Here is a 23851-nt window from a genome sequence, read left to right on the forward strand (position 1 = left end):
CAAGGTCAATGTGTTTGTGCCCCTGCAGACAGGCCAGCCCTGTCAGAGGGGCCAGCCACAGTTTTGGCCCAGGGGCACCCCTTTCTGTAATAATTCCATAGGAGACCCCCGCCTCCCAAACCTCCAGCAAGAGGCTGAGGTTGGCCGGGAGCTGACCTCTCTGTGCCAGGGCCTGCCCAAGGCGGTCGTAACGATGATGATAACAATTATTGTCATTCCTACAGCTATTACTGCTCCTGCCAGTCATGGAACACTAAAGACGCCAGGTCCTCTGTGAGCCACTGCCCCAAGCATCGCCTCTTCACACCAAACCCTTGGAGGGCACAGTTGCAAGGTGTACTCCTGTCAGCCCATTTTATGCAGGAGGGGACTGAGGCTCAGAGCGGTGAAGGGAGGATCCCGGCAGGTGAGAGGCGCCCGGGGCCTGCCCTGCCCTCCCTGGCCCGGCTGGGGCTGGGCCGGGCCCTCACCTCGCCCTCGGCCCTGCTGTTCTCTCGGATCGCTCTGATCCAGCCCAGCATGTCATCCCGGTCCTCAGCCTGAAAGAGATATTCACAGAAGTCAGCGGTGGTCAGCCGGAACACGTGCCTCCTCTTGGTCTCGCTGTAGGAGATGTCCACCAGGCAGGAGCCGATGCAGACGGGCGCCGCCTCGTCCTCACCTGCGACGGCCGCCGCCGCCCCCGCCGCCGCCGGCCCGGGCTCCCGCCGCTCCTTGCTCAGCGAGAGCGAGCGCGCCCGCAGCGCGGCGTACACCCGCTTCCACTGGCGCAGGCCGCCGCCCGCTTTCTGCAGGGAGACACGGGGAGAGGGGGAGAGAGGGGAGGGGGAGGGGGTGAGAGGCCAGGCCTGCCCTCCTCCCCGCCCCCAGAGCCCAAGGGGGCCCTAGGCGCTGCAGACAGGGGACAGCAGCGGGGACCCCACCCCACTGGCCGCCGGGAGCCCCCTGCGCCACTCCCGCCGGCACCTGGGGCAGCCTCCTGCCCACAGTCCCCCAAGTCTCTCAGCCCCTCACCGGCCTGGACACCCGTACCCGTCGTTCTCAGTCCCCGCAGAGGGTCCCCAACCTTCTCTTTAACGCTCCTCTGCCGTTGGCAATGCCCCAGAGAACCAGCAGGGGGCTCCAGAGGGCCATCGGGCCCCCCAGCAAACATGATCCACCTTACATAAAATCCTCCTAAGCCATTCCTGGTCCACATACTGCTTCCCTCCGGGCGAAGCTAGTCAAAAGCTGTCAACCACACTTGCTCTCCCCGCTTCTTTGCCTCTCACTCAAGACTCCACTCAGTATCCCCTTCCTGGGAAGCTGCTCGCCAGGTCACCCAGCCGCCATGTTGCCAAAGCCAGTGGCAGCGTCTGGGCACTTCTCAGCCCTTTGCTTAGCCTCTTGGTGGCATATGACCCAGCTAGCGGTCACTTCTTCCCTCTTCAAACTCTCTCTTGGCACCCAGGACCCTACGGTTCGTGGTTTTCCTCCTAACTCCGCTGGCTCCTTCTCTGGTCCCCTCCATCCAACATCCTCTACAGCAGCGGTTCTCAACCAGGGCATAGAGTCACCAGGGGACATTTGTCTGAAGACATTTTCAGTGGTCACACCTGGGGAGATGCTATGGCATCTAGTGGGTAGAGGCCAAGGATGCTGCTAAACGTGTCGGATGCCCAGGACAGCCCCACAGCAAAGAATCATCTGGTCCAAAATGTCAACAGTGCTGAGGCTGACGGTCCCTGCCCTAAAGGAAGAGGAGCTCCAGAACGTCATCCTCGGCCCTCCTCCTCCTGCATGCCTCCCCCGTGATGCCATCCACACCCATGGCTTTAAATCCTGTCTGTCTGCTGATGGTGATGCCCAGATGTACCCCTGGCTCAGCATCTCCCCCGAGCCACACTCCGGTACCTCCAACTGTGTGCTCGGCGTCTCCATTTGCATGCCCCACGGGCACTGCAGGCGCTGCGTGCTCACTACGGGGCCCTTGATTTTCCCCATCAAACCTGTTCTCCACCCCCACCTCCATCTTCTGCAGCTCAGTAAATCCATCCAGTTGCCCAGAAACTTGGGAGCTGCCCTTGACTCCTCCTCATTCTTCACCCCTGACATCCAACCCGTCAGGAAATCACAACTGTTCTGCTTCCAAAATATCCTGTCTCCATCTTTCCTGCCACCACCTTGCCCACACCATCAACACCTCTTGCCTGGACCACTGCACGAACCTTCCCAGGCTCCACTCTCCTCCCTGCAACCTATTCTCCACGCAGCAGCTGCAGTGACCATTTGAAAATGTACACGAAGTCCTGTCTCTCCCCTGCTTAGTGCCCTCTCATGGCTTCCCGTCGCCCTTGGAATGAAATCTAAGCTCTTCTGTGATCTGGTCCCTGCCTCTCCTAACCCATCCCTCTTTCTTTCTCACGATGTCGAGACACAGGGGGCTTTTCCAGTGAACAAGCCAAGCCTTTCCTTTCCCGGGGCCTTTGCACGTGCTATTCCTTCTGCCCAGAGCCCCTTCTCTTGCTTCTTCACGTGGCTGCTTCCTTCTCGCCCTTAAGGTCTGAGCGCAAGGTCATCAACATCACCTCCTCAGCGAGGCTCACTCAGCCCCTCCCTGGCCTCTAAGCATTTTCCCCCTAACGGCAGCTCCCCGCTTCCTCCCAACTTAAAGGCAATCGCATGGCCCTGTTCATATTCCCTGAGTGCCCACTGCAGTCTCAGGTTACCGGCTGTGGGTGGCTTTCTCCAGTACAGGGAAAGCTCCTGGCGCAGGGAGCTCGTCTGCCCTCTCACCTCCATACTCCAGGGCCTAGAGCCATGCTGGCACAGGGTAAGTGCTCATCAATATTTACTGAATAAATGAATTAATCGGCCTCGGAACACCCTGCAGGCGGGGGTTCCATCTCCCCCATCAGATCAAGGGCTCCTTTCCTCTGGCTCACGGCCCACCTACGACTCCACACCCAGCCCAGGCTTCTATCTTCAGAGCAAACCAGATGAGGAGACTTCATGGCTGGCAGGTGAACACAGCCACGTCTGGCCATGAGCCCTGCCCATCATCACATACCTGCTGGACCCAGGCAGGGACGTTCAGAGGGGACAGCAGGGCCCTCCAGGAGAAGTTTAGTGTCCGAGTGAGGTGGTGACAAGGGTGGCCCTTTGAGACTGAACCAGCTAGGCGACCTTGGAGAAGTCAGGCCCCCTCCCCTAGCATCAGTATGCCCTACTGGTAAAAACGAGAGGTGAGCCAGCTGGTCTCCAAGTCGCATCCAGCTCAAATGCTGGGTCTGTGGCTGCAGGGATGGGTCATACCCACCCATGCCCTCCTCCACCTGACAGGCAGTGGTCTCCAAAAGAGACTGGGAGCTGGGGGCGGGGAGAGGCTGGACTTGCTGAAGCAGACAACATCTGGCTGGCGATCAGGACCCTGGACAGACCGAGAGACCAGATGGGAGTGGAGAGCCCTCTCCTTTAGAACCGGTCAGTGAGCAGGAAGGGGCCAGGTCCTCTCCCTGCCCAGGAGACACTGCGGCTGGGCTGCCAGAGGCCACCCAGAGCTGGGGGCAGGCGATGTGGCAGGCAGAAGTCAGCAGTTGTCACCAGGCCCTCCGAAGGGCTCAAGCCTTGGGCTGGAAGTCTTTGTCCACACCTGGCTCCTCCTCCTTGGTCTCCGTCCCCCACGTCCTCCCGAGGCCCGGCCGTCTCTTGCTTTCTCCCTCAGCGTTCCCGCGCCTGTGGCTGCAGGTGCTTGTGTCCTCTCTGATGGACAAATGCCCTCCCCAGGTGGACCTCCCTCCCAATGCCACACCCTCAGAGCCTCTGTTGCCAGGACACCTCGACAGAAGTATGCGCCAGGGCCCTCGGACTCCATAGGCCCCAAAGGAACCTCTTGGCTTCCTCTCCCCAAACCTGCCCCTCCGGTGCCCTGTGGCTCCAGGAAGGGTCCCACCCCTCACTGACCCCACAGCCCAAGCTGGGACCCCAGGAACCTCCACCATCTTCCCTCACCTCCCAGCCCTCCTCACCTCCCAGCCCTCAGCCCGCCCAGGCTCTCCTTACCCCTGAATCTCTCTAAGTTGTCCCCTCCCCTTGGTCCCACTCCCCTCGCTCACCTGGACAGCAGCAATGGCCTTGTCTCCTCCTGTCACAGATGCAACACTTGCCTCCTGGGCTCACACCTCCCACCCCCCACCCTTTAAATGCCTGCAAAGGCTCACCCTGAGCGATGCGCCCGCGCCCAGGCGCCCAACACCCCACCCGGCTTCCATCTCTTGCCCTGGCTCCCAGCTGCCCAGCACCCCCTGCCACCCTTCTCCTAGCTGTGCAGGAGGGCATCTCCCCTGTCAGACCACACCCCCACCTCCCTGCTTTGTGGACTCCCACACACCCTTCACAGCCTTCCAGACACCCCCTCCCACCCTGCTGAGGTCAGGGTCATATGCTACCATATGCCGCTTCCCTGAACTCCCCCATCACAGCAGTCAAGCACTGGTAACTGGTAAGCAACAAATGCTTTCTCTGCCCAGCCTGAACCCCAGCAGGGCAGGACTGGCCTGGCTCCCTCACCACTGAATCCCCAGAACCTCAACGGAGAATTGGAGCAGGGTAGGCTGTTCATCATTATCCGCAGGCTGGACGAGGGCACAGATGAGTACCGGTCCTGCCTGGACTACACTTCTCACTTCACCCTCACACTGGCCCTTGGAGTAGAATAACACCGTCCCCACCTTACAGATCAGAAAAGTGAGGCTCAGACGTTAAGGGGGTTGCCCGAAGCCTTATGCTTGATAAGTGGCTGGGCAGGCATTCCAAGTTTGTCTGACTTCAAAGCTTATGTTCTTTTCAGGTACAAGACCCTTAGAAAAGGCAGGGTGGAAAATTCAAATAATAGCAATAAGCAGAACAGCTGCTCCCGGGGGCCAGGCACTGGGTAAGCTCTTTTTGCTTAGATCATTTCATTTAATCCTCAGCAAGGGCGTATGAGCTAGTGGTTATTATTTGCTCCATTTACATACGAGGAAACTGGTAGGTGAGCCAGACAAGCTCCCCCAGCAACTCGTGGCACAGTGAGAAGCCAAGCCCAGGTCCATGCTCCACTGTGCCTGGGCTGCTCGGGTGACAGCTCGGGCGGCCTCCTCCTCCCTCTTCTGCTGCCTGGAACCTGGGATTGTACTCCATGGACCCAGGGGCCCCGCCTTCTCCCCTTGGGATCCTGCTGGCCCAAGCCCCCTTCTTCTCTCACCTGGATCTCTGTGGCGGCCCTGAACTGGTCTTCTTGCCTCCCTCTGGCCCTCTCGTAATTCACTCCCCAGGAAGCCCAGTGGAAGAGGCCCCAGGGGCTTTTAGTTGCCCTGAGGATGACGACTAGAACCTTTGCTGGCCTTGAAAAGGCTGACCTCTGCTTTCTTTGGGGGCTTCAGCTCCCCTAAAAGAATCACCCTGGCCTTGCTCTCTCATTTTCCATGAGCCCCAGTGGCCATGTTGGGGGTGATCTGCCAACCAAGGCTCAACCATGGGATGGTCCTGTCAGAATTCCAAGCACAACTTGATGAGATCCACCCCGCAGCAAAGACCACCTCTCTGGTTAACTCTGTTTCAGGAGTTCTTTAGACCCCCAGGAAGTTCTTCCGAGCATCTAACCTCTACCCCTCATGCTGTAGCCTCAGCTGGCTCTCCTGAGCTCCAGAGGGTGGGTGTAGGGAAAGCTGGGAGTTCTGTGGCAGCCAGCTTGCAGCCACCGCCAGCTCATTCCTCCAGCCATCTTACCTTCCCCTTCTTGGTGAGGACCTGCTTATAATACAACCAGCCTTCTCTCCTGATGTCGCTGAAGGCTGCGTCCGAGAGGTCAGAGGTTGAGTGTCGCTTGGAGGGGGCGTCAGCATCTTCGGAAGTGCCCCAGCTATCCAAGGACTGCAGAGAGACGACAGAGGACAATTCAGGGTGGCTCCCACAGCGCCAGCATCTCAGAAACCCCATGGACCCTTTGCAGCCACAAGGGCCTGGCATACGCCTGCGCTACGCTCCGCTGTGCTGTGTGGCCTCACGGGCCTTGCTCACCCTCTCTGACCCATCTGTGTTGAGGTCATGAGACCTGGGGAAGCCAGAACGGAGGAAAGGCTATGACCCGCAGGCCACATGCCTCGCCACGCTTAACGTTACAGACTTGAAGGGAACTAAGGAAACGGAGGAAGTGACTGTGTCCGCGTGGAGTTCCATAAGCAGAGGAAGTGGGAACATCAACGAAGACCGAGGTGGTGGAGCAGGTCCTCGTGTCCACAAGGAGTTACACGGCGGGGGTGACAGTGTCAGCAGGACTCTGGCAGCAGCGGTGACACAGGTCAAGGGAGAGTCAAGGAAGCAGAGGACACGGGGCGAGGAATAAGCCAGAGGACAGTATCCTCTACTCAATGAACCGAAGACATCGAGGATCTGAAATCGATATGCCCTTTCCAACCCATCCATAAGCAAAAAGATTTAAGGTCATTTCAGAACTGAGTCTGTGTCGGGACTTCCCTGGTGGTCCAGTGGTTAAGATTCTGCTCTCCCAACGCAGGGGGCCTGAGTTTGATCCCTGGTCAGGGCACTAGATCCCGCGTGCTGCAACTAAAGATCCCGCACGAGGCAACGAAGATCCCATCCCGCACAAGGCAACGAAGACGCGGCACAGCCAGGTCCTGAGGCTGGAAATTTCGGCCTCTCCGTCACTCTCAACCCTGTGTGTCCCCCCCTTTCCAGGGTGTCCCCTGTCCCCTGAAGACACCATGCAAATACGGACCCAGTGCCTCCACGGTGCAGGCACTGTTTTAGGTACGCAGCAGAGGGGTCAAACAGTGAATAAGACAAATGAAATCCCTGCCCTCATGGAGCTGACATTCTAGCTGGGGAGACAGGCAAGAAAGGAGATGGACGCACAAACTGTGTAACATGAGAAGTGCTAGGAGACAAGCAGAGTGCTGAGGGGAGGCATGAAATATCAGGCGTAAAGGCTGAAATTTCTCAGAGGGCCTAAAAAAATCTAAAGAAAGTGAAAGAGTGAGTCATGTGGCATGTGGGCCGTGGAAAGGGCCTGCTAGATGGGAGATGGGGGTGGGGCGGCTGGAAGGACAGGGCAAAGGCCTTGGGAAGGAAGGCTCACGGTGTCTTTAGGTGATGACTGAGCCCATAGAGAGGGTGGGTCACGTGGCCGACACGAGGTGAGTGTGGGGACAGCCGAGGCCGGAAGGAGACGGGAGCCGTCTCACCCACACACACGTGCCACTCACCCCATCCGTGAAGAAGCTTCGGAGCATCCGCAGGCTGGGCACGCGGTTCGGCAGGCGCCTGTGGGATGAGGACAGAGGATGAGGGCTGCGGGAGGCACAGCCAGGACCGCCCACAAGCCCCAAGGCTCAAAGGCCCTCCGGGGGGAAGCAGGCTGCCCCGTGCGCAGACGACCCCAGGGCCAAGAGCCCCTCCACAGCCCCCATCCTCACCGCAGAGCCCGGCCCTCGTCCCGGAAGGTGTTGAGCCCGTCGTCGCAGGACTTGGAGCGCTCGGTGGTGACGGCCAGCAGGTAGGAGGAGCGCCGGCCGGCCTTGATGCTGCCTGTGAAGCCGCCCACAGGGGCCCAGGGTCAGCGGGGCAGCAGGCGGGGGCTTCCCCGGAGCCCTCCTGTCCGGGCAGGGCCAAGAGGGGACTCTCCCCGTGGGTCCCCAGGAGGAGCAGAAGCCAGTCGGAAGAGGCCAGACACCAGGCAGCGGGCACCCCCGGGACCAGGCAGCAAGGGAGCGGGTGGGGCTGGGGCTGCAGGCAGCACTCACTGCAGTCCTGGGAGTAATGGCGGCCGAGGGCAAAGGTGAAGGTTGGGGAGGAGGGGCTGGTGCCCAGGACAGGGGCTGAGTTCATGGCGCTGGAGACCACAGCAGAAGCAGGGACGTGCTTGGCTTGGAGGTCGATGCTGGGGCTGGTGGGCTCATCTGCGAGAGCGGAGGGAGCGGTGGGTGAAGGTACCAGAAGGCTGAACCTGTCTGCACCCCCCGGCCCCAGCCTCCCATCCGGGCCGGGACCACATGCCCAAGGCTCCAGAAGCCCTCCAGGGCCCTGCTGGCGACATGCCCACTGCCGAGGGCGCTGACCCACCACGGGTCACCTCCCACTGTGGTCACGGAGGCTCAGCCTCTGTCTCCTCCACACTGAGGGCACCCAGGAGTGGGGCCGAGCCACCCCTCTTAGTCCTGGCCGGGAGGCAGCCCTCTCTGAGGCCACGGCTGGTGTCTCCCCCATCCGACTGGGAGCTTCTTGAGGATAAGGACCATCTCCCCCATCAGCTGGGGGCTCCTTGAAGGTGGCTACCACGTCCCCCCACCCAAGACTAGAAGGACCCTGAAACTAAAGACTTTACCTCCCGCCCTCAGACTGCGAGCTTACTGAGACAAGAGGCTGCGTCTGCCCTGTTAGACTGAAGGCTGGCTGGGGGGGGCCAGGGCTGTGCCTCCTCTCCTGGCCGGGGCTGCTTCTCGGCCACTCCCATGGCTGCCCTAGGGTGAGCTCACCACTCTCAGCCCCAGTTACCATCTCTGGGCTCCTGCACCCCAGTCTTCCTCCCAAGCCCCTAGACCCAGCCCGGTTCATCCTGCTCCCTCCGTGAGCGCCCCTCTTTCAGCCAAAACCTCTTCCTGCCTCGCTCCCTCTCTTTCCCACTATGGAGGTGAAGCTCCACCCTCCCGCAAGGCCAGAAACCTGGGCACCACTGACCCTTCCACTCTCTTGCCTCTCCCTTACCCAACGTCTATTCTAAAGGCGGCAAATTTTCAGTATTCCCTCTGCTCTCAGAATGAAATCCCAACTCCCCAGTGACGGACAAGGCCCCTCCAGACCTGTTCCGATGACCTGGAAGGGCATCCTACCTCTCACTTCAGGGTCTTTGCATAGTCTAGTCTCTCTCCCTGAACATTCTTACCCTGACTAAGTCCTTCAAGTCTTAGCCGAAGTTTCCTTTCTCCAAGATTCTCTCCTTGGCCACCATGCCCCCGTCTAGCCCTTCTCTGCCTCCTAGAGCTCCCTGTACTCCTATCACACACCCATTCAACTGGATCGTTCTTGTTTGATCACCTGTTCCTATGGTTGGATCACACACTCCAGGAGAGCACGGAGCCTAGCACAGTGCCTGACACACATATGCGTTGGATGGATGGAGGGATGGAGGGTGGACGGAAAGGAACAAAGGAAGGATAGAAAAAGAATGAAAGGACGGAAGGATGGGTGAAAGGAAGGAAGAATGGAAGGAGGGAGGGAGGAGAAGGAGGGAGGGAAGGAGAGAAGGAGGGAGGGGGAAGGGAGGGGGAAGTAAAGGTGGACGGAAAGAAGGCCGGAAGGGTCAGTGAATGGGACGAAGGGTGACGGGATGATGGAAGGGAGACAGAAGGATGGACGGAGGAATGCAAGAATGGACAGTGGGATGGACAGACAGATGGACGGACACAGAAACGGGCGGATCCCATCAGCACCCAATCCAGAGTTTTGCCCATGGTGGCAGGTGGGTAAAGTACAACAGGGCACAGAAAACCAAGTCTCCCAAGACAGCCACCTGCACCCTCACTCACCGATGAAGGGAATGGAAGCCAGAGAGTCGTCAGTAGTGGCCAAAGGGGCCACCTTTCTGCCCAGGCGTTCCCCTCGCCCACTGGCCTCTGGCTCTGGGGACTCGTCACCAAACCCAAGGTTCATCTGTCTGGAAGGGGGCAGCTGGACCTTGCGGCCCGTGGGAGGCTTCTGCCTCAGGACCACTTCGTCACGGCGATCCTCGGCAGGAGGCTCCAAGGCCCTGGTGCTGGGTTCTGGTCGGACAACTCTTGGTGGTTCAGAGGCCTCCGGTGGGAATGGTGCAGGGGACTGGGCCAAGCTGAAGGTGGGCAGCCCCCCAAAGGGCGAGTCCCGGAAGGAGAGGGCATGCAGAAGGCCAGTCCGGCGCTGGAATGATGGGCTATAGCTCCGGTATCCGATATACCCAGTGTCATCCAGGCCCTGCAGGCCAGGCGGGGGTGGGGCCTGGGGCCCGGGCAGGTCCCTGGGTGGGCAGGCAGGGGTGCGGGCAGACGGACGCTGGGAAGCCCAGCCACAGCGCTCGAAGCGGGGTGACACCAGTGCCCCTGGCCCAAGCGCCTCGGCTGAGTGGGTGGCCCGGCTCAGGTAGTCGTCTGAGCGAGCGCGGTGCCAGCCCTCCTGGCCCAGCTGGCTCAAGGCACCCTGGGAGGTGGAGCAGGGCCACGGGCGGTGGGCAGTCACATCCTCCAGCCGGTCCTGGGAGGCACTACGGGCCCGGGGCGGCATGGCGGGGCACCGTCTCTCCCCCGCCCTGCGGGGTACTTGGTTCGACAGCCAGTGTGACAAGGCCTGCTGGCACTCCAGTCTGCTGGGGGGCGCCCGGCTTCCAGGCTCCGGGAAGGCACGAAGCGTCCGGGGCTCCGAGGGGAGGCGGGGGAAGGCACCAGGGCTGGGGCGGGGCTGGCTCATCCCCAAGGAAGGGTTGTCCGGATGGGAGTGGGCAGTAGACGGGATGCGGGGCCCCGGGTCACTCCAGGCAGCAGGACTCCGGGGGTCACTGGGCAGTGCTGAGAGCGGCTCAGGCACCATAGTGGCCCAGGTAGAGACCCGGGCTGGCGGGGCGTAGGTCTTTCGGGGGTAGCAGATCGGGGGTGGCTCTGGGATGCTCCGGGCCTCTCCAGAATACGGCTCGTTCCCCTTCAGGTAGGCATCCTGGGAGTAGGCCTGGCCAGGGACACAGAGGCAGGTAAGCAGGTCTGAACAGGCCTCACAGGGGAAGGCTACAGCAGCCCCTGGAGGTCAAGGTCTCCAGAGAAGGGGACTGAAGGGAGGGGACCAAGCAGGGGGAGTCCTGAGTGGGTGGGGGTGAGAGGACATGCTCCAAAGAGAGTCAGGGGGAGGACAAAGAAATAAGAGGCCTTTGAGAGTCTTACACACATACACACACACACACACACACACACACTCTCACACACTCACTTGAGAAAGAGCCAGGATTTTTCTAAGACTTATGACAAGGACTGCCTTTAGCCACAAACATTCCAACATCTGTTTTCTGGGGTCCTCCCCCGATGCTGGCCTCAGCTGCCTCCCTGCTTTCTTATGTCCAATAGTGCCCACAGACCCTCGGGTGGAGCTGGGAAACCCTACCAGAGACCAGTCAAGGTGGCAGATGACAGGGGAGGAAGCGACCTAAGGGGTGTGTCCAGGGTGGGGTGGGCTGGGGGTGGGCAGGGGCTGGGAGAGCCCAGCTGTCCCTCCATCCCCTGGATGGAAAGCTGAGGGCCTGGCTCCTGGGCCACTGGGGTGAGGAGGAACTTGCTTCTCTGGGCCAGGCTTGGGGGAGGGGCCAAACTGGCTAAGGGGCCTTGGGCCACCTTCTGGCACCCCAGGCCTGGAATTTGGCGCTGGGAGCTGAGGCTGACGCTGCATTGCTGAGGAGTGACAGGGCCGGGGGCCAGCGCCCAGGCCCAGCCAAAAAAGGAGGCGGCCCCCAGGGACAGCAGCCCTGTGGCCCTGGCTGGCCTAGCCTGGCCCATGATGGGCTGCCCGGGGACCTATCTCAGGGTGAAGTATCAAAGAGGGAGGGTGAAACCAAACACACAGACACACACACACACACATCACAAGGAGACACAGGAAAATACACACCCAGAGACACACTCACACACACGTAGAGAAACACAATGAGACATACACACAGACAAATAACTACACCTCCAGTCCCAGGCACACACCTCGTGTGATGAGGAGGAGCTAAACCACACCCCTACTCAGCCCCCTTTGGACCCACACGCCGGCCGCCGGCGGGGCCGGCGGGGACACTCACGTACCTCTCCCTCCTGCCATCCTGCCGGCTCCCCGGACTCCCCACATCACCGGCCCGCCTCCACCCTCCCCCCGCCCCCCGCTAAACCCCACTGACCACTGTGCCGGCCCTGGCCTCCGTCCCCCCAGGCGGCCCTCCCCGCGGCTGCCCTCGGGCCCCCACCGGCTCTCTCGCTGGCGGGAGGAGGAGGGAGGGGAGCATGGGTGTGGAGGGGCCTCGCCGCGTCGGCGGTGGCGTCAGCGGCTGCCGCGGCCCCATTGGCCTCCAGCCTTGGCTCCCAACCACAGGAATGCCTGGGCCCCACCCTCTGGCCAGCCAGAGAGAGGGGGGCCAGCAGAGGCCCCCAGATGCTGACATCTGGGTCTGTCTGCCTGCCCACCCGAGCCTGGGCAGCAGAGCTCAAGGCTGCTGTCCCACCCTGCCCCGCTCCGGCTGGAGAAAGCAACGCCCCAGGTCCCGCCCTGTCACACCCCATCCCCCCCCACCCCAGCACGCCGCCCTCCGCCTGGGGAAGGGCGTGTGGGCAGGGCCCTGGAGACTTGGGGAGAGCCGCCCACCCCTCTGGGCCCCCACCCCTGCCTCCCCCTCCCCAGGAAGGGCAACGGGACAATCGAGGTCACGGGCTGGAGGTTCCCAGAGGGTCATGGGGCCAAGCATGGCATTGTGATTACAGTGATTGTGAGAGCACATCCAGGGCGGAAGCCAGCACTGCGGCTCCCAGGACCTCCCGGGCTTGGCCCTCGGCCGTCTCCCGGGGGGGCAGTGACCTCGGGGGCAAGCAACTTGGCATGTGGCTGGCACCCATGAGACCAGGAAACTGGGCACTGGGCAGAGAGGACTGCTCTGGACTCGGGGTCAGAGCTGGGGGCGAAACAGAGAGGCAGCACGTGTGTGTGAGTGTGTGTGGGTGACGCGCACGGAGCATGTGGCATAAACGGGTACACGTGTGAGTGCAGGGTCCGCCGCGTGCAGCGTCTGTGGTTCCTGCTCTGTGAGCGGTCGGCGGATGCCGAGTGCTAGCTGTGAAGGAAGGTGCATTTGCACTCGCATCGTGACTGTGGAAGTCCGGGTGGCTGTGACACCGGTGAGCGCACGCGCCTGTGCTGGGATGGAGCAGGCTGCGGTGTCTGTGGGCGTACGTGTTGTGACAACAGCGAGTACCTGTGATGTCATTAAGTGTTCGTGTTGTGGTGGTGAGAAATCCAGGTGTATGTCATGGGACACGCTGCGGTGCTGTGTTGTGGGGATCTGAGATGCTGAGGAGTGTGTGGTGTGCTGTGATGTTTGTGGTCGTGGGTGTGGGGTAGTGGGTGCCTGTGTGTAGCACTGAGGGGTGGTGTGTATCGTGGTAAGTGCCTGGTATGGTGTGTCTGGCAGGTGGTGTGCGTTATCACATACTGCAGTGTACAGTGTGCTAGCTGAAGAGTGGGCTGTGTGCAGCTGTGTATCTAGTGTTCTCTGCTTATGTATCGGGTGGTCCATGGTATGCTGTGTGAATGGGAGCACATGACAGTGGGGTACTGTGTGTGTGTGTGTGTGTGTGTGTGTGTGTGTGGACACATCTATAGGAGACACGCTCACTCGAGGCCAGGCAGGGAGGGATGCGGGGAACAGGTGTCTCACGGGAGCCACAGGAACGTGCCAGTCTGGCAGGGCCCGCTGGGCCACGCTCCTTCCGGACACCCTGGCAAGAATCCTGCCGGCCAAGGCCAGCGCCTCCCCCTCCCCCAGCACAGCCCCGATTGAAGCAACCAGCAGCCCCAGCCCGGGGACGGGCCTGGCATCCCCAGTTGGGCAATGCCGGGCTGGTGCTGCTCCCCCACTCACTCCTCCGCCTCCCAGAGGGCCCGATGCAGGAGGGAGGCCCAAGGAGAAGGGCTGCATCCTGCCCGCAGCACCCAGGGTCCTCCACCCCAGATAGCAGGGCAGGACTCACCAGCTGGAGGATGTCCTCGTCCTTGGGCATGATGGAGAGCTCCAGAGTATCATCGCTACAGAGACAGGGCAGGGGGTCAGGCCAGGCTGAGGCAACAGGGTCTGGGAGAACAGGGATCCTGGTCGCCAGGGCACCACCAGGGCCAAGGGGGTGGGGTGAGTAGGGACTTGTGAGTGGGCTGGGGGCTCTCGTGGGACAAGGGAGGCAAGGGCGCTCACCTATTCTGGATCAGAGCTATGACCTGGGAGTAGGTCTTCCCGATGACGCTCTCCCCATTCACCTTCACCAGCCGGTCTCCTGGGGACCAGGGACAGGGCCACAGGTGAGCAGGCCAAAGGGTGTCAATGGCCCTACCTGAGAACCCCTGTACCATGTATGGATGACAGTGGGGGACAGGAGACTCCCCAACACCTGGACCCCGAAATTCCATCCTAACCAGAGGGTAGGGAGAAGAGACCCAGAGCTGTGCGATGAGCCAGGTAACTGGGACAGCTCACCTGTTCGAAGCCCCGCCCTATGGGCAGGGCCATCATCCTTCACATTCTTGACAAAGATGGTGTCCATGGGCTCCAGGCGGTGCCGGGGGGAGGGTCCTGGTGAGCATCAGCCAGGTTAGCTGGGGGTGGCTGCTGAAGGTCACACCCATGCACAGCTACACACACAGGGGACACACACTCAGAGAGTAATCACACTCACACGGACAAAAACACAGACCCACACATCCACAGGGACACGGATGCACAGGGTCAGACAACACAACACACTGCTGGGAAAATGAAAACACACGGAGTCACTCCTTAAATGGCTCCTGCGTCCCAGCACTGTGCTGGAAAGTAGACTACAAAGGATGGACAGACATGGCCCTTGCCCTTCCCGAGCTCACAGTCTAGAGGGGCAGACAGACAGACACGTGCACGTGCGCGCACACACACACAGACAAGTCACAAGACAAAGGAAGGGTGCCATGAAAGTCCTGAAGATACACAGCAGGGAGGAAAACCCACACGCACAGAGAGTGTCCACACCCAGACCGAAGGAGAGCCAACAAGACACTGAGGCTCACAGAGACCCAGCACCTGCACCTCCCACCCAACTCCCTTCCCCAGGGTCAGGGGACTCCAAGCAGAGGCCTAAGGATCCCAGGACTGGCACTCGGCCCTTCGTGACATCACGTTACACCCCAGCAATACTACTCTGCTGCTAAGCGCTAACTGCTAACTGTTAACTGTCTCCACCAGAGAAACGGGCCTGCTCTAGGTCAGCTGGCTCCTCCCCCAACACAGGCCTCTGCAATGGGGATTCGGGAAGACAGTGGCCCCATGGTTGCCCAGCAAAGGCCCCAGTGGCAGAGAAGGAAGTCTGCCTGTTCAAGGGGTTCTGCGTTGAATACCCCAGGAAGCCTGGGTTCCAGCAAGGAGCCGTTTGGGAGAGCAAGGGTGACAGCCAGGGGAGTTAGGCTCACATGTGAAAAGAGAAAGACCTCAGGGCCCCCGTTATGTCCCGAGAACCCCAGCGTCTCTATCCCCAAGGACAGCCCTTGATCAGCGGTGCACTACCTCCCGCCCCGAGGGCCCTGCAGGCCCTGCCTCTGCCTCCATCTAGGCTGGGAGTAACTCCAGGGCAGGGGCCAGGGCTTTAGAAACCTATCTGCTCCCCAGAACGCCACCCCCAGCGCGGAATGGACAGGCCCAGAGGAAGCCAACTGCGAGAAAAGAAAGGAAGGACAGAGAGAGTGAGCAGTTTAGAGCGGACACACAGGGAAGAGCCAAGACAGCGGCATCAGTCAAGGGTGGGGGGCGCAGCTGAACCCAGGCTGACCTGGGGGAGAGGGAGACACACAGAAGCGGGAGGACGAGTCCCAGCTCAGCCCCAGCCCCTGGAGCCCAGCCCCCTGCCACTCCTCACCTCCTCCTCGGCCTCCATTCTCTTCCTCCTGCAGGGAACAGAGGTGGGTGTGGGCCCTCGGTAGCACAGGGGGAGGCCCAGCTCCACCTGGGAGGGCCCCTTCCAGCTCCCCCACCCAGCAGCCTCCCCTCTTATCATCTTTCAACTATAGCCCAGCAGCCAGAGGGGGTGGGAGGGGTGCCCACGGGGAGGTCAAGTCCCAGGCGGTGTCCCCCGTAACAGGAGCCCTCTCTCATGCCTGCCGATTCTACCGCAGCAGCATCTCAGCCGTCCGAAAGGCCCCAGTCCAATGGGGGACCCACGACCCCTTCCCTTGGGGAGCTCGAAGCCCAATGGGGGAGGGGCCAAACACTCACACACAGACAGGACCCAGGCAGACACAGATAAGCAGGCATGACAAGTGCAAACAGTGGCTATCAGCCCTTAGAGAATGGGGAGGGAAGGCCTGATTAGAGCCCCTCTGGGAGGGGTTTTTTTTTTTTTTTTTTTTTTTTTTTTTTTTCTTTTTGCGGTATGCGGGCCTCTCACTGTTGTGGCCTCTCCCGTTGCGGAGCACAGGCTCCGGACGCGCAGGCCCAGCGGCCATGGCTCACGGGCCCAGCCGCTCCGCGGCATGTGGGATCCTCCCAGACCGGGGCACGAACCCGTATCCCCTGCATCGGCAGGCGGACTCTCAACCACTGCGCCACCAGGGAGGCCCTGGGAGGGGGTTTTAAGGCAAGTTTGAGGCCGGCTGGGAGAAGGCATTCTGGGTGAGGTGAGTGGAGTGTGCTGGCACCTGGTGGCAGAAACAGGACTGGATCAACTGAGCTGAAGCAGAAGGCGTGTCAACGCCAGCAAGTGACAGGAGTCAGACTAAAGCTTTCAGCTTTGAAAGGAGAGAAAGAGGGAGCCAGTGAAGGTTCTTGAGCGGGAGAGAGCGGATGTGAAAATACTTGTGGCATCGAGGTGCAGGGCTAAGAAACGGAGTCGAGGAGACCCACGAGGGAGGCCTCTGGGGTCATCCTGGTGAGTGAGGGGGCGGGGCAGGGCACCGCATCTGGGGAGGAATCAGCAACAAGGGCAAGAAGAAGTCAGGGGCTTCCCTGGTGGCGCCGTGGTTGGGAGTCCGCCTGCCGATGCAGGGGACACGGGTTCGTGCCCCGGTCCGGGAGGATCCCGCATGCCGCGGAGCGGCTGGGCCCGTGAGCCGTGGCCGCTGAGCCTGCGCGTCCGGAGCCTGTGCTCCGCAACGGGAGAAGCCACGACAGTGAGAGGCCCGCGTACCGCAAAAAAAAAAAAAAAAAAAAAAGAACAAGTCAGAGAGACAGGCCAGGCCAGCAGGATGTGGCATCTTCGAGCTGGACAGGACCTTTGGGGTCATCTTGTCTAATCCTCTCTACAGGTCATCCATTTTACAGATGACAGGGTGTGACTTGTCCAGGGCCACTCAGAGACAACAGAGGAGCCAGTGCTGGAACCCAGGACTCTTGGGCATCCCAGCCAGGACAGGAAGGCTGCTGGGCTCTGCTGGAGAGCAGTCCCTCTGGCTCTGCCCTCCCGTGCGGGGAGTGTGCCCGCTGCTGTAAGCAGCCAGCACAGTGAGTGGGTGGCAGAGGCAGGTGGGTGCATTGAGATGGGTGAGCTCCCTGTGGGCTCCCAGCCCTGGGCACGTTCTGGAAGGGGATGGCGCCCGTCCCTGGCTTGCCCTGCCCCAGGGTCCTCCAGCCCCCCATGTGAGCGAGGTCTCTCTGAGACAGGTCCACCACCCAGTCTAGACCACTCAGGCTGTGTCTGCAGGGTCACGCTCAGCAGGGTTCCCTGAGAGAAGGTGGGAGGGCCAGGAAGGAGGGACATTCTGGAGAAGGAGGGCAGGAAGGACCGGAGGGAGGTTCCAGGGAACTGGGAGGCTGGTGTCCTTGGGCCTAAGGGGTGAGGCAAGGCCCCTCCCACACACCATCAGCCCCCACTTACAGCCAGTGCGAAGAGTTTATGCAGGGGCCCCAGACTCAGACACAGGTGTGAGAGCTGCACAGCAACGTGTACACATGAAGCGTATACACAGACATGTGTCTAGATATACAAGCATGCACGTACATGACTAGCATACCATGCACGCACGTGTGCATACAAAGAGACACGTGCAGGCACACAAACACGGGCAGAGAAACCCAATGCCTTGGTTCTCTGGCAGGTGGGACTAAGCTCCCCAAGGGAGAGTCCCCCAACAGCTGTGCAGGCCGGTCCCAGCCCTGGGGGAGGGGAGAAACAGGTTCACGGACTCCAGAATAAATCTTTCTCCCCTCCTGCTGGGAGAGAGGTGGGGGAAGGGAGCTGGCCCCTCCTTGGGGGCCCTGGTTCCTGCCTAGGCCCCCCTCATGTCTTCCTGTCAGGGACCCCCACCCCCAGCCCACACCGTGGCTTAGGCTGAGTAGCCCTGGTTCCTGGCTCGGAGAACTTGACGTTCATATTAGGGTTGGAAGGGCCCTCAGGGGTCAAATAGATCAATGCCCTCAGGAGATGGCAGGAGAAATGGGGCCCAGAGAGGGTGAGACCACCCAAGATCCACAGTGCGTTAGCAGTTGTACCAGGACTGGAACCCAGGTCTCCAGCCCAGCCCAGGGCTCTTTCCAGGCCCAAATCTGAGGCCAGCATGGGCCTGGGGCGCTCTGGGAGGGGTCCCGGAGGTGTGTGAGGACAGACTCCCGGAGAGCTCAGGCTAGGGAGAGGCAACTAACCCAGCTCAGGAGCGGCCAGTGGACAAGGGGTCCCCGGAAGCCCATCTCTCTGAGAAGCTGTTCACCTCCCAGAGGCTGAGAGTCGGGGGGTGCATCCCGGCTCCCCCACCTCTAGCTCCTTGCCCCGAGCCAGCCACGGCCCCTTCTCCTGAGAAGACTGAGCCCAGAGCGGGTGGGGGCTTGTCTACGATCACCCCACACAAATGACCCAGCCAGGGCTGCCCCTGCCTCTCGGTGACCCTCTTCTCCAGGCCACAGAAGCACCGGGAAGGGGACAGCACAAAGGAATCCCCCCCGAAAGCTCCCTCAGGCCAGGCCGGCAGGGGCACAGGACGTGTACCTTCAGGCTACAGTGCACAGCGGACTCAGGCGGGTACACGATGAAGTGGCGCAGGGTGAAGCCAAAGCCGTCCTGGAGGCTTTTGTGCAGCAGCAGTGTCCTCGGGCCCTGCCAGGGGAGGGGGCGCCCGGGAAAGCACCCATCTCTTGGGCCCAGTGGCAGCTGTGGGAGCACAGGGAGCCAGGGTGAGATGCCAGTCTGCACACTGCCTCCTGCAGCCCAGAGGACCTGGGGGGCTGCCAGGTGCTCGGACCCTCTTGTGCCCTGACCGAGCCCCCGCTCTCCCCTTCCTCCTTCCCTTCCCCCCTCATCAGACCAACAGCTTCTTCCTTCTTTCTTTCCTCAATCCCCTCACAACACCTTTGTGTCCAGGGAAGCAACAGTGCAGCGAGCCAGGTGTCCATTCAATTCAGTTCGGCCAACGTTCACTGACTCTGGACGCACAGCCTTCCTGCCTGGGAAGTGCCTGCCGCTGTCTGAGCTCATTCCCGCTGGCTGCCCAATCTCACACATGCACACACGCACACATATGCAAACACAGACCCATCCGTATACACTCATGCAGACAGGGCACATCACAAACACCCAGACAAGCACACTCATGTGCAAAGGTGCACAGACACACCGATGAGCACATATACGCTCACTCAGGTAGACACGCAGACACACGCACACAGCACACACAGGCGCAGAGAGACTGACACACCCGTGCATCCTTCAGGAGCAGCAGCAGGAACAGGCGGGGGACTATGAGCCACAAGGGAGTGGACTGGACATCAGAGAGTCCACTGAAGGAACGGAGGCTCGGAGCCCAGCCCAGAGGCCCAGCTGGTTCACCGGAACTGAGTGGAGAACCGGGGGTGGGGGGGTGGAGGCGGGGAGACACTCCGCTGCCCTCTGGCCGCCGCACTGGAATACTTGGGACTCCCCAAGATGACAGGGCAGAGGGTGTCTGAAGACAAGGGTTTGGGGGCACACGGGTCTGTTTCTGAGGCAAGAGGGAGAAGAGGAGGATGGTGCCTGAGAGGGGGCTCCCTCCAGGTGCCCTGCTCGGACACAGAGAGGGAAAGTGGGTGACAGGAGGGTGTCAGAGAGATGGGTACACAGGGAGGCAGACGGCAGACTGGAGGACATGGGAGCCACGGACAGGCTGCCTAGTGAAAAGCCAGGAGGGCTCCCTCAGGGGCTCTTAAACCCCTGATCTCGGGCAGCCTAACCTACCTGGTGCCCCTAACCCAAACCCCTCAAAGGGCAAGAAGCCCCTCCCCCACCCTCAACAGTCCTCACCCCCTCATTCCTCCTTGGTACCAGGCAGGAGCCTTCCGCTGCGGGAAGACAGGTGCAGCTGGGTGCAGAGGGAAGAAGCCCATCGGTTTTGGGGTGAGGGGCTCCCACTTCACTACGAAGTTCCCCTGGCTTCCCTAGCTCGAATCCGCCACTCAAATGTACTGACACCGAGAAGTCCCTGCATGCATCCATCCACCCCCCTGTGCATACATCCGGCAGAAAGAGCAGGTCCTGTGCCCAGCCCTAAGCTAGGGATTTCTGCGTGGGGTGGGAGGCTGGGCTGCCTGGGGCGGGAGGTCTGGGGAGGGGATATCCTCAAATCTCAGAAGATTAAAGAAAAACGTTAACAGAGGCAATAGGCTTACTTGGTACAGTCCCAGAGGACACAGCCAGGTGAAGGATACGAGGAAGCCGAGTGAAGCTCTGGGCCAGGGAGACCATTCTATAATCACATACATCTGCAAAGCTACCCGGATGAGGCTGTGAGTTCTCTGTCCTCACAAGGGTCCAAGCAAAAGCTGGACAATCCCCATCCAGGAGGCCTTAGGAGGACTTAGCTGGGATTCTGGCATCGGGCAGGAGGCCCAGTGATGACCCCTCAGCTCCTTCCGCTTGTGGCTATAGTCTGGAGTCTCCCACTGAGCCCCACACCCCCATGGGGGTCTGAGGAGCCCAGAGGAGAAAATTCTCTGGGAATTCTGCTGAGGTCTGAAATCCCCTGGATTTCCTATCTCTACGGACCTGGCAAGGAACTGATCAGGGAGGGAAGAGGGCCTCAGGGGACCCTCCACTGCCCCCTCCTACCAAAACCCCTGCTCTTCCCCAGTGTGGGGTGCCTCCCCTGTATGCCCTCCACCCGGGCTCTGGGCTGAGGCTGTTCACAGGGCCTTTTGTTTTGCTGGTGTCCTGGATTAAGGTTTAAGCCACCAGCTGCCCCAGTGACGAGAAGTGGCTGGGACAGGTCCCCGCACGTCCCCCACCTTTCCCCCAGCACACATCCTGACTGGAGCTGCCAGCTGCCTGGGGGTGCCACTCCCGGGGGCGGTTGCGGGGGGGTTGGAGGAGGGGCCTGTAATCCAGGGCAGTGGGCATGCCTTTCTCTCTCAGGTCCTCTCCTCACCCAGGCACCACCGGCGCCCCCTCCCTTAGCTCTACCTTTTCCTTTCCTCTCTTCCTTCCTTCCAGTGCTCCTTCCCCCATCCCTGCCAACGAGGTTCCGGAGAATGTCAGTGTGGTAATCCCCCGCCTCAGCTACCGCACCCCTGCCTGAAGAGGAGACACTGCGGCCCCCATCAGTGGCCAGATTTCGCCGCTCTTCTGTGGGAAGTTCTTCCTTAGTTTTAACCTCAGTCCTTCATTCTATTATACATGCATGTTTCCTCTCCTCCCCTCCCCTCCAATCTGGGACAATCCTGGGTCTTGCTCTCGTCTTGAGGGGGAGGGAGGTGACATGCAGAAACAGAGAAGGGAGCAGCCATGGAAGGTGACTAGATTGGGAAGAGGTACAGTTCACACACATCCCCAACTCTGCTGTCTGAGGTAGGCACAGAGACAAGGGGAAGGAGAGTGAGAGGCTCAGAAAGACATAGGGAAATCACTGATGAATGCTCCCAGGCCCAGATCTATTTCCAAACACTCCCACTCTCATGTCAGGAAAGAAAGAGACATCCAGAAATACAGCTGATGGTGGGAGAAGGGCAGGTGACCCCAGGGCCACAAATTAGACAGAACTGGACACGTGGTGGGTTGGCAACACCAGGAGCTAGAACCCAGGAGTCCTGCTCCTCCCTTCCCCCAGGAGCATAAAGAGGTCATTACAGGGAGCGCAGCTGGGCATGGCGCCCACTGTGACTCACGCCCTACCAGCCTGGTCGATCCCGGACAGCAGAAACGCTGTCCCCACCCCCCTCTCCAGCCCTGTCAGTCCTCACCCTGAGATCACTCATGACCTGCTGGGGCCCATTCTGCCACCTCAGCCTCCTTGGCTCGCTTGAAAACCCTTGTGTGTCTCTGTGCCCGGGTCCCCGACCAGGGAGACAGCGGAGTGATGCCCCTCCTGCTTCATTAGGGGACCCCTGGCATGGTTCTGACTCGGGGTCACTGCCAGCCCAAACTCTGCAGGATTCCACGTCCTGGCACCTCTTCAAACAACCCTGGTCCCTTCCATCCTTCCACCGCCTATAAACCAAGAGGCTTGAGCGCACTGGAGGCCACCAGCAGACTGAGGGCTGTAACCCGGCAGCCCTGGAAAAGCTCTCAGCCACGAGCCTGCCGCCCTCACCTGCATCTCTCCGGAGATGATCCCCACTCCGGAGGGGATCGGTCCCCAAGCGCAGGGCGCACACAGCTCAAGGAACGCAGGGAGTTGGTGGCCCGGTCCCACCCACCGGGGCGAGGCCTGCCCGGACCCCGACCCCTAACCCTGACGCCGACCCCGCTGGCTCCCGAGGCGCTCACCCTGGCCGGGCGCTGCCCGGGCGCGCTGCGGTCGCTGTGGCTGAGGCAGGGCAGCCAGAGGCAGCGCGGCTCCGGGGCGCTGCAGTCCACGCCGACGGCGCGCTCCCAGCGCCAGCCCCCGGCCCCCGCGCGCCCCACGCGCCACACCGCGCTGCCCACGACCGCCGCGGCCGGCGGGGGCCCCCGGGCCCGGCCGCCGCCCCGGCCCCAGCGCGCCGTGTGCCGGGCTTCCGGAGACCGGCGCGCTGCGCGGGGGCCGGCGGCCGCTCCTCGGCGCCCGGCGGGCGGCGTCCTCGGCCCCCCGGACGGCGGCGGCGGGCGGGCCCCGGGGGTCCCCGCCCGCCCCCCGGAGCCACGGGCCCGGAGCCCTGGAGCCCCGAGGGGACGGACAGCCCGCGCGGACGGCGGCAGGACGGCTGCAGCAGCTCCGCGCCTCCCGCGCCTCCTGGCCGAGGGCGCCTGAGCCCGGACACGCCGGCGAGTCTCGCAGGGCAGACACCTCCCCCTCCGGGGCGGCCCCTGTGCGCGGCCGCCCCATCCCACACACTCACACCCCCCAACACACGAGAGGCCCTGCACAGCGCCCCCGCAGTCACACACACACACACACACACACACACACCCCACTCGCACAAAAACTTACTGTACCTGCCCGCGCACGCTTATACTCCTTCCAGTCCAAAGCTCAACCAGCTGCCCGCGTCCCAGAGAAATACACATTCCCACGCGTACATATGTAAACACACACCCAACCCACCTTTACAGACCCGCACCACACACACATCTAGACACCCCACACCCTCCCCCCACACACACAGTCACTCACTCCCCCTCTGTCCACATACCCTACACAAACACACTATTCCCCTCATATACACATTGCACGTGGACATTCTTCTGTATGCACACACACTTTAGACATCCTCCCACGGGTACAATGGCCCACACACCGCACAGAGACACATTTGCAAGCATACCCACTGTGCCCCTGAAAGCACACCAGGCCCCCACCTGCCCACCCATACATTCCACACACACCCCACAGAGAGACCCACAAACCCCACGAAGGCACACACCTAGAGGACGTGCACACACTACCCAGCACACCCACTCCATGCATTGCTGCCGTGCCCCCTCAGGTCATGCACGCACACGCACGCGCACACACACGCACACACGCACACTGCCCTGCTCAGAGAGCAGCGCTCTCATAATCACCCCACCTCAGAGTCACGTTATACCCTTCCCACCACCACCTGTGGGAGCGTGTGATGGACCCTTTTCCCCAGGACCCCCTGCCCATTATGCTGTACCCAGAGGGGCCACCACAGGCCGGCAATGGGCTCCAAGCTGGCCCCCACCTCACCCCAGCATGT

General features: G+C 61.3%; 1 protein-coding gene across 7 annotated transcripts in view; it reads right to left on the bottom strand.

Annotated features, from left to right (window-relative positions):
• The window catches only part of ARHGAP23 (Rho GTPase activating protein 23), an 83857-nt gene that overhangs the window by 30434 nt on the left and 29572 nt on the right, over positions 1-23851 (bottom strand). For 2 of the 7 annotated variants that reach the window (XM_081219787.1, XM_081219786.1), the window contains exons 2-12: positions 18732-18893; positions 15675-15702; positions 14267-14362; positions 13988-14066; positions 13770-13824; positions 9564-10728; positions 7782-7937; positions 7455-7566; positions 7245-7302; positions 5749-5892; positions 471-788 (exon numbers count right to left, since the gene is read on the bottom strand). In XM_081219787.1, coding sequence (XP_081075913.1) covers positions 471-788; positions 5749-5892; positions 7245-7302; positions 7455-7566; positions 7782-7937; positions 9564-10728; positions 13770-13824; positions 13988-14066; positions 14267-14362; positions 15675-15702; positions 18732-18893 — 2373 coding nt within the window. Of the gene's footprint in view, positions 1-470; positions 789-5748; positions 5893-7244; positions 7303-7454; positions 7567-7781; positions 7938-9563; positions 10729-11837; positions 11892-11929; positions 12001-13769; positions 13871-13987; positions 14067-14266; positions 14422-15674; positions 15703-18731; positions 18894-22475; positions 22620-23851 lie in introns of those variants that run through there. The other 5 variants (XM_081219790.1, XM_081219788.1, XM_081219789.1 and 2 more) reach the window with 5 other exon arrangements.

Source organism: Mesoplodon bidens (assembly GCF_964165515.1).
Source record: "Mesoplodon bidens genome assembly, chromosome: 19".
In the NCBI taxonomy this organism is placed as follows: domain Eukaryota; kingdom Metazoa; phylum Chordata; class Mammalia; order Artiodactyla; family Ziphiidae; genus Mesoplodon; species Mesoplodon bidens.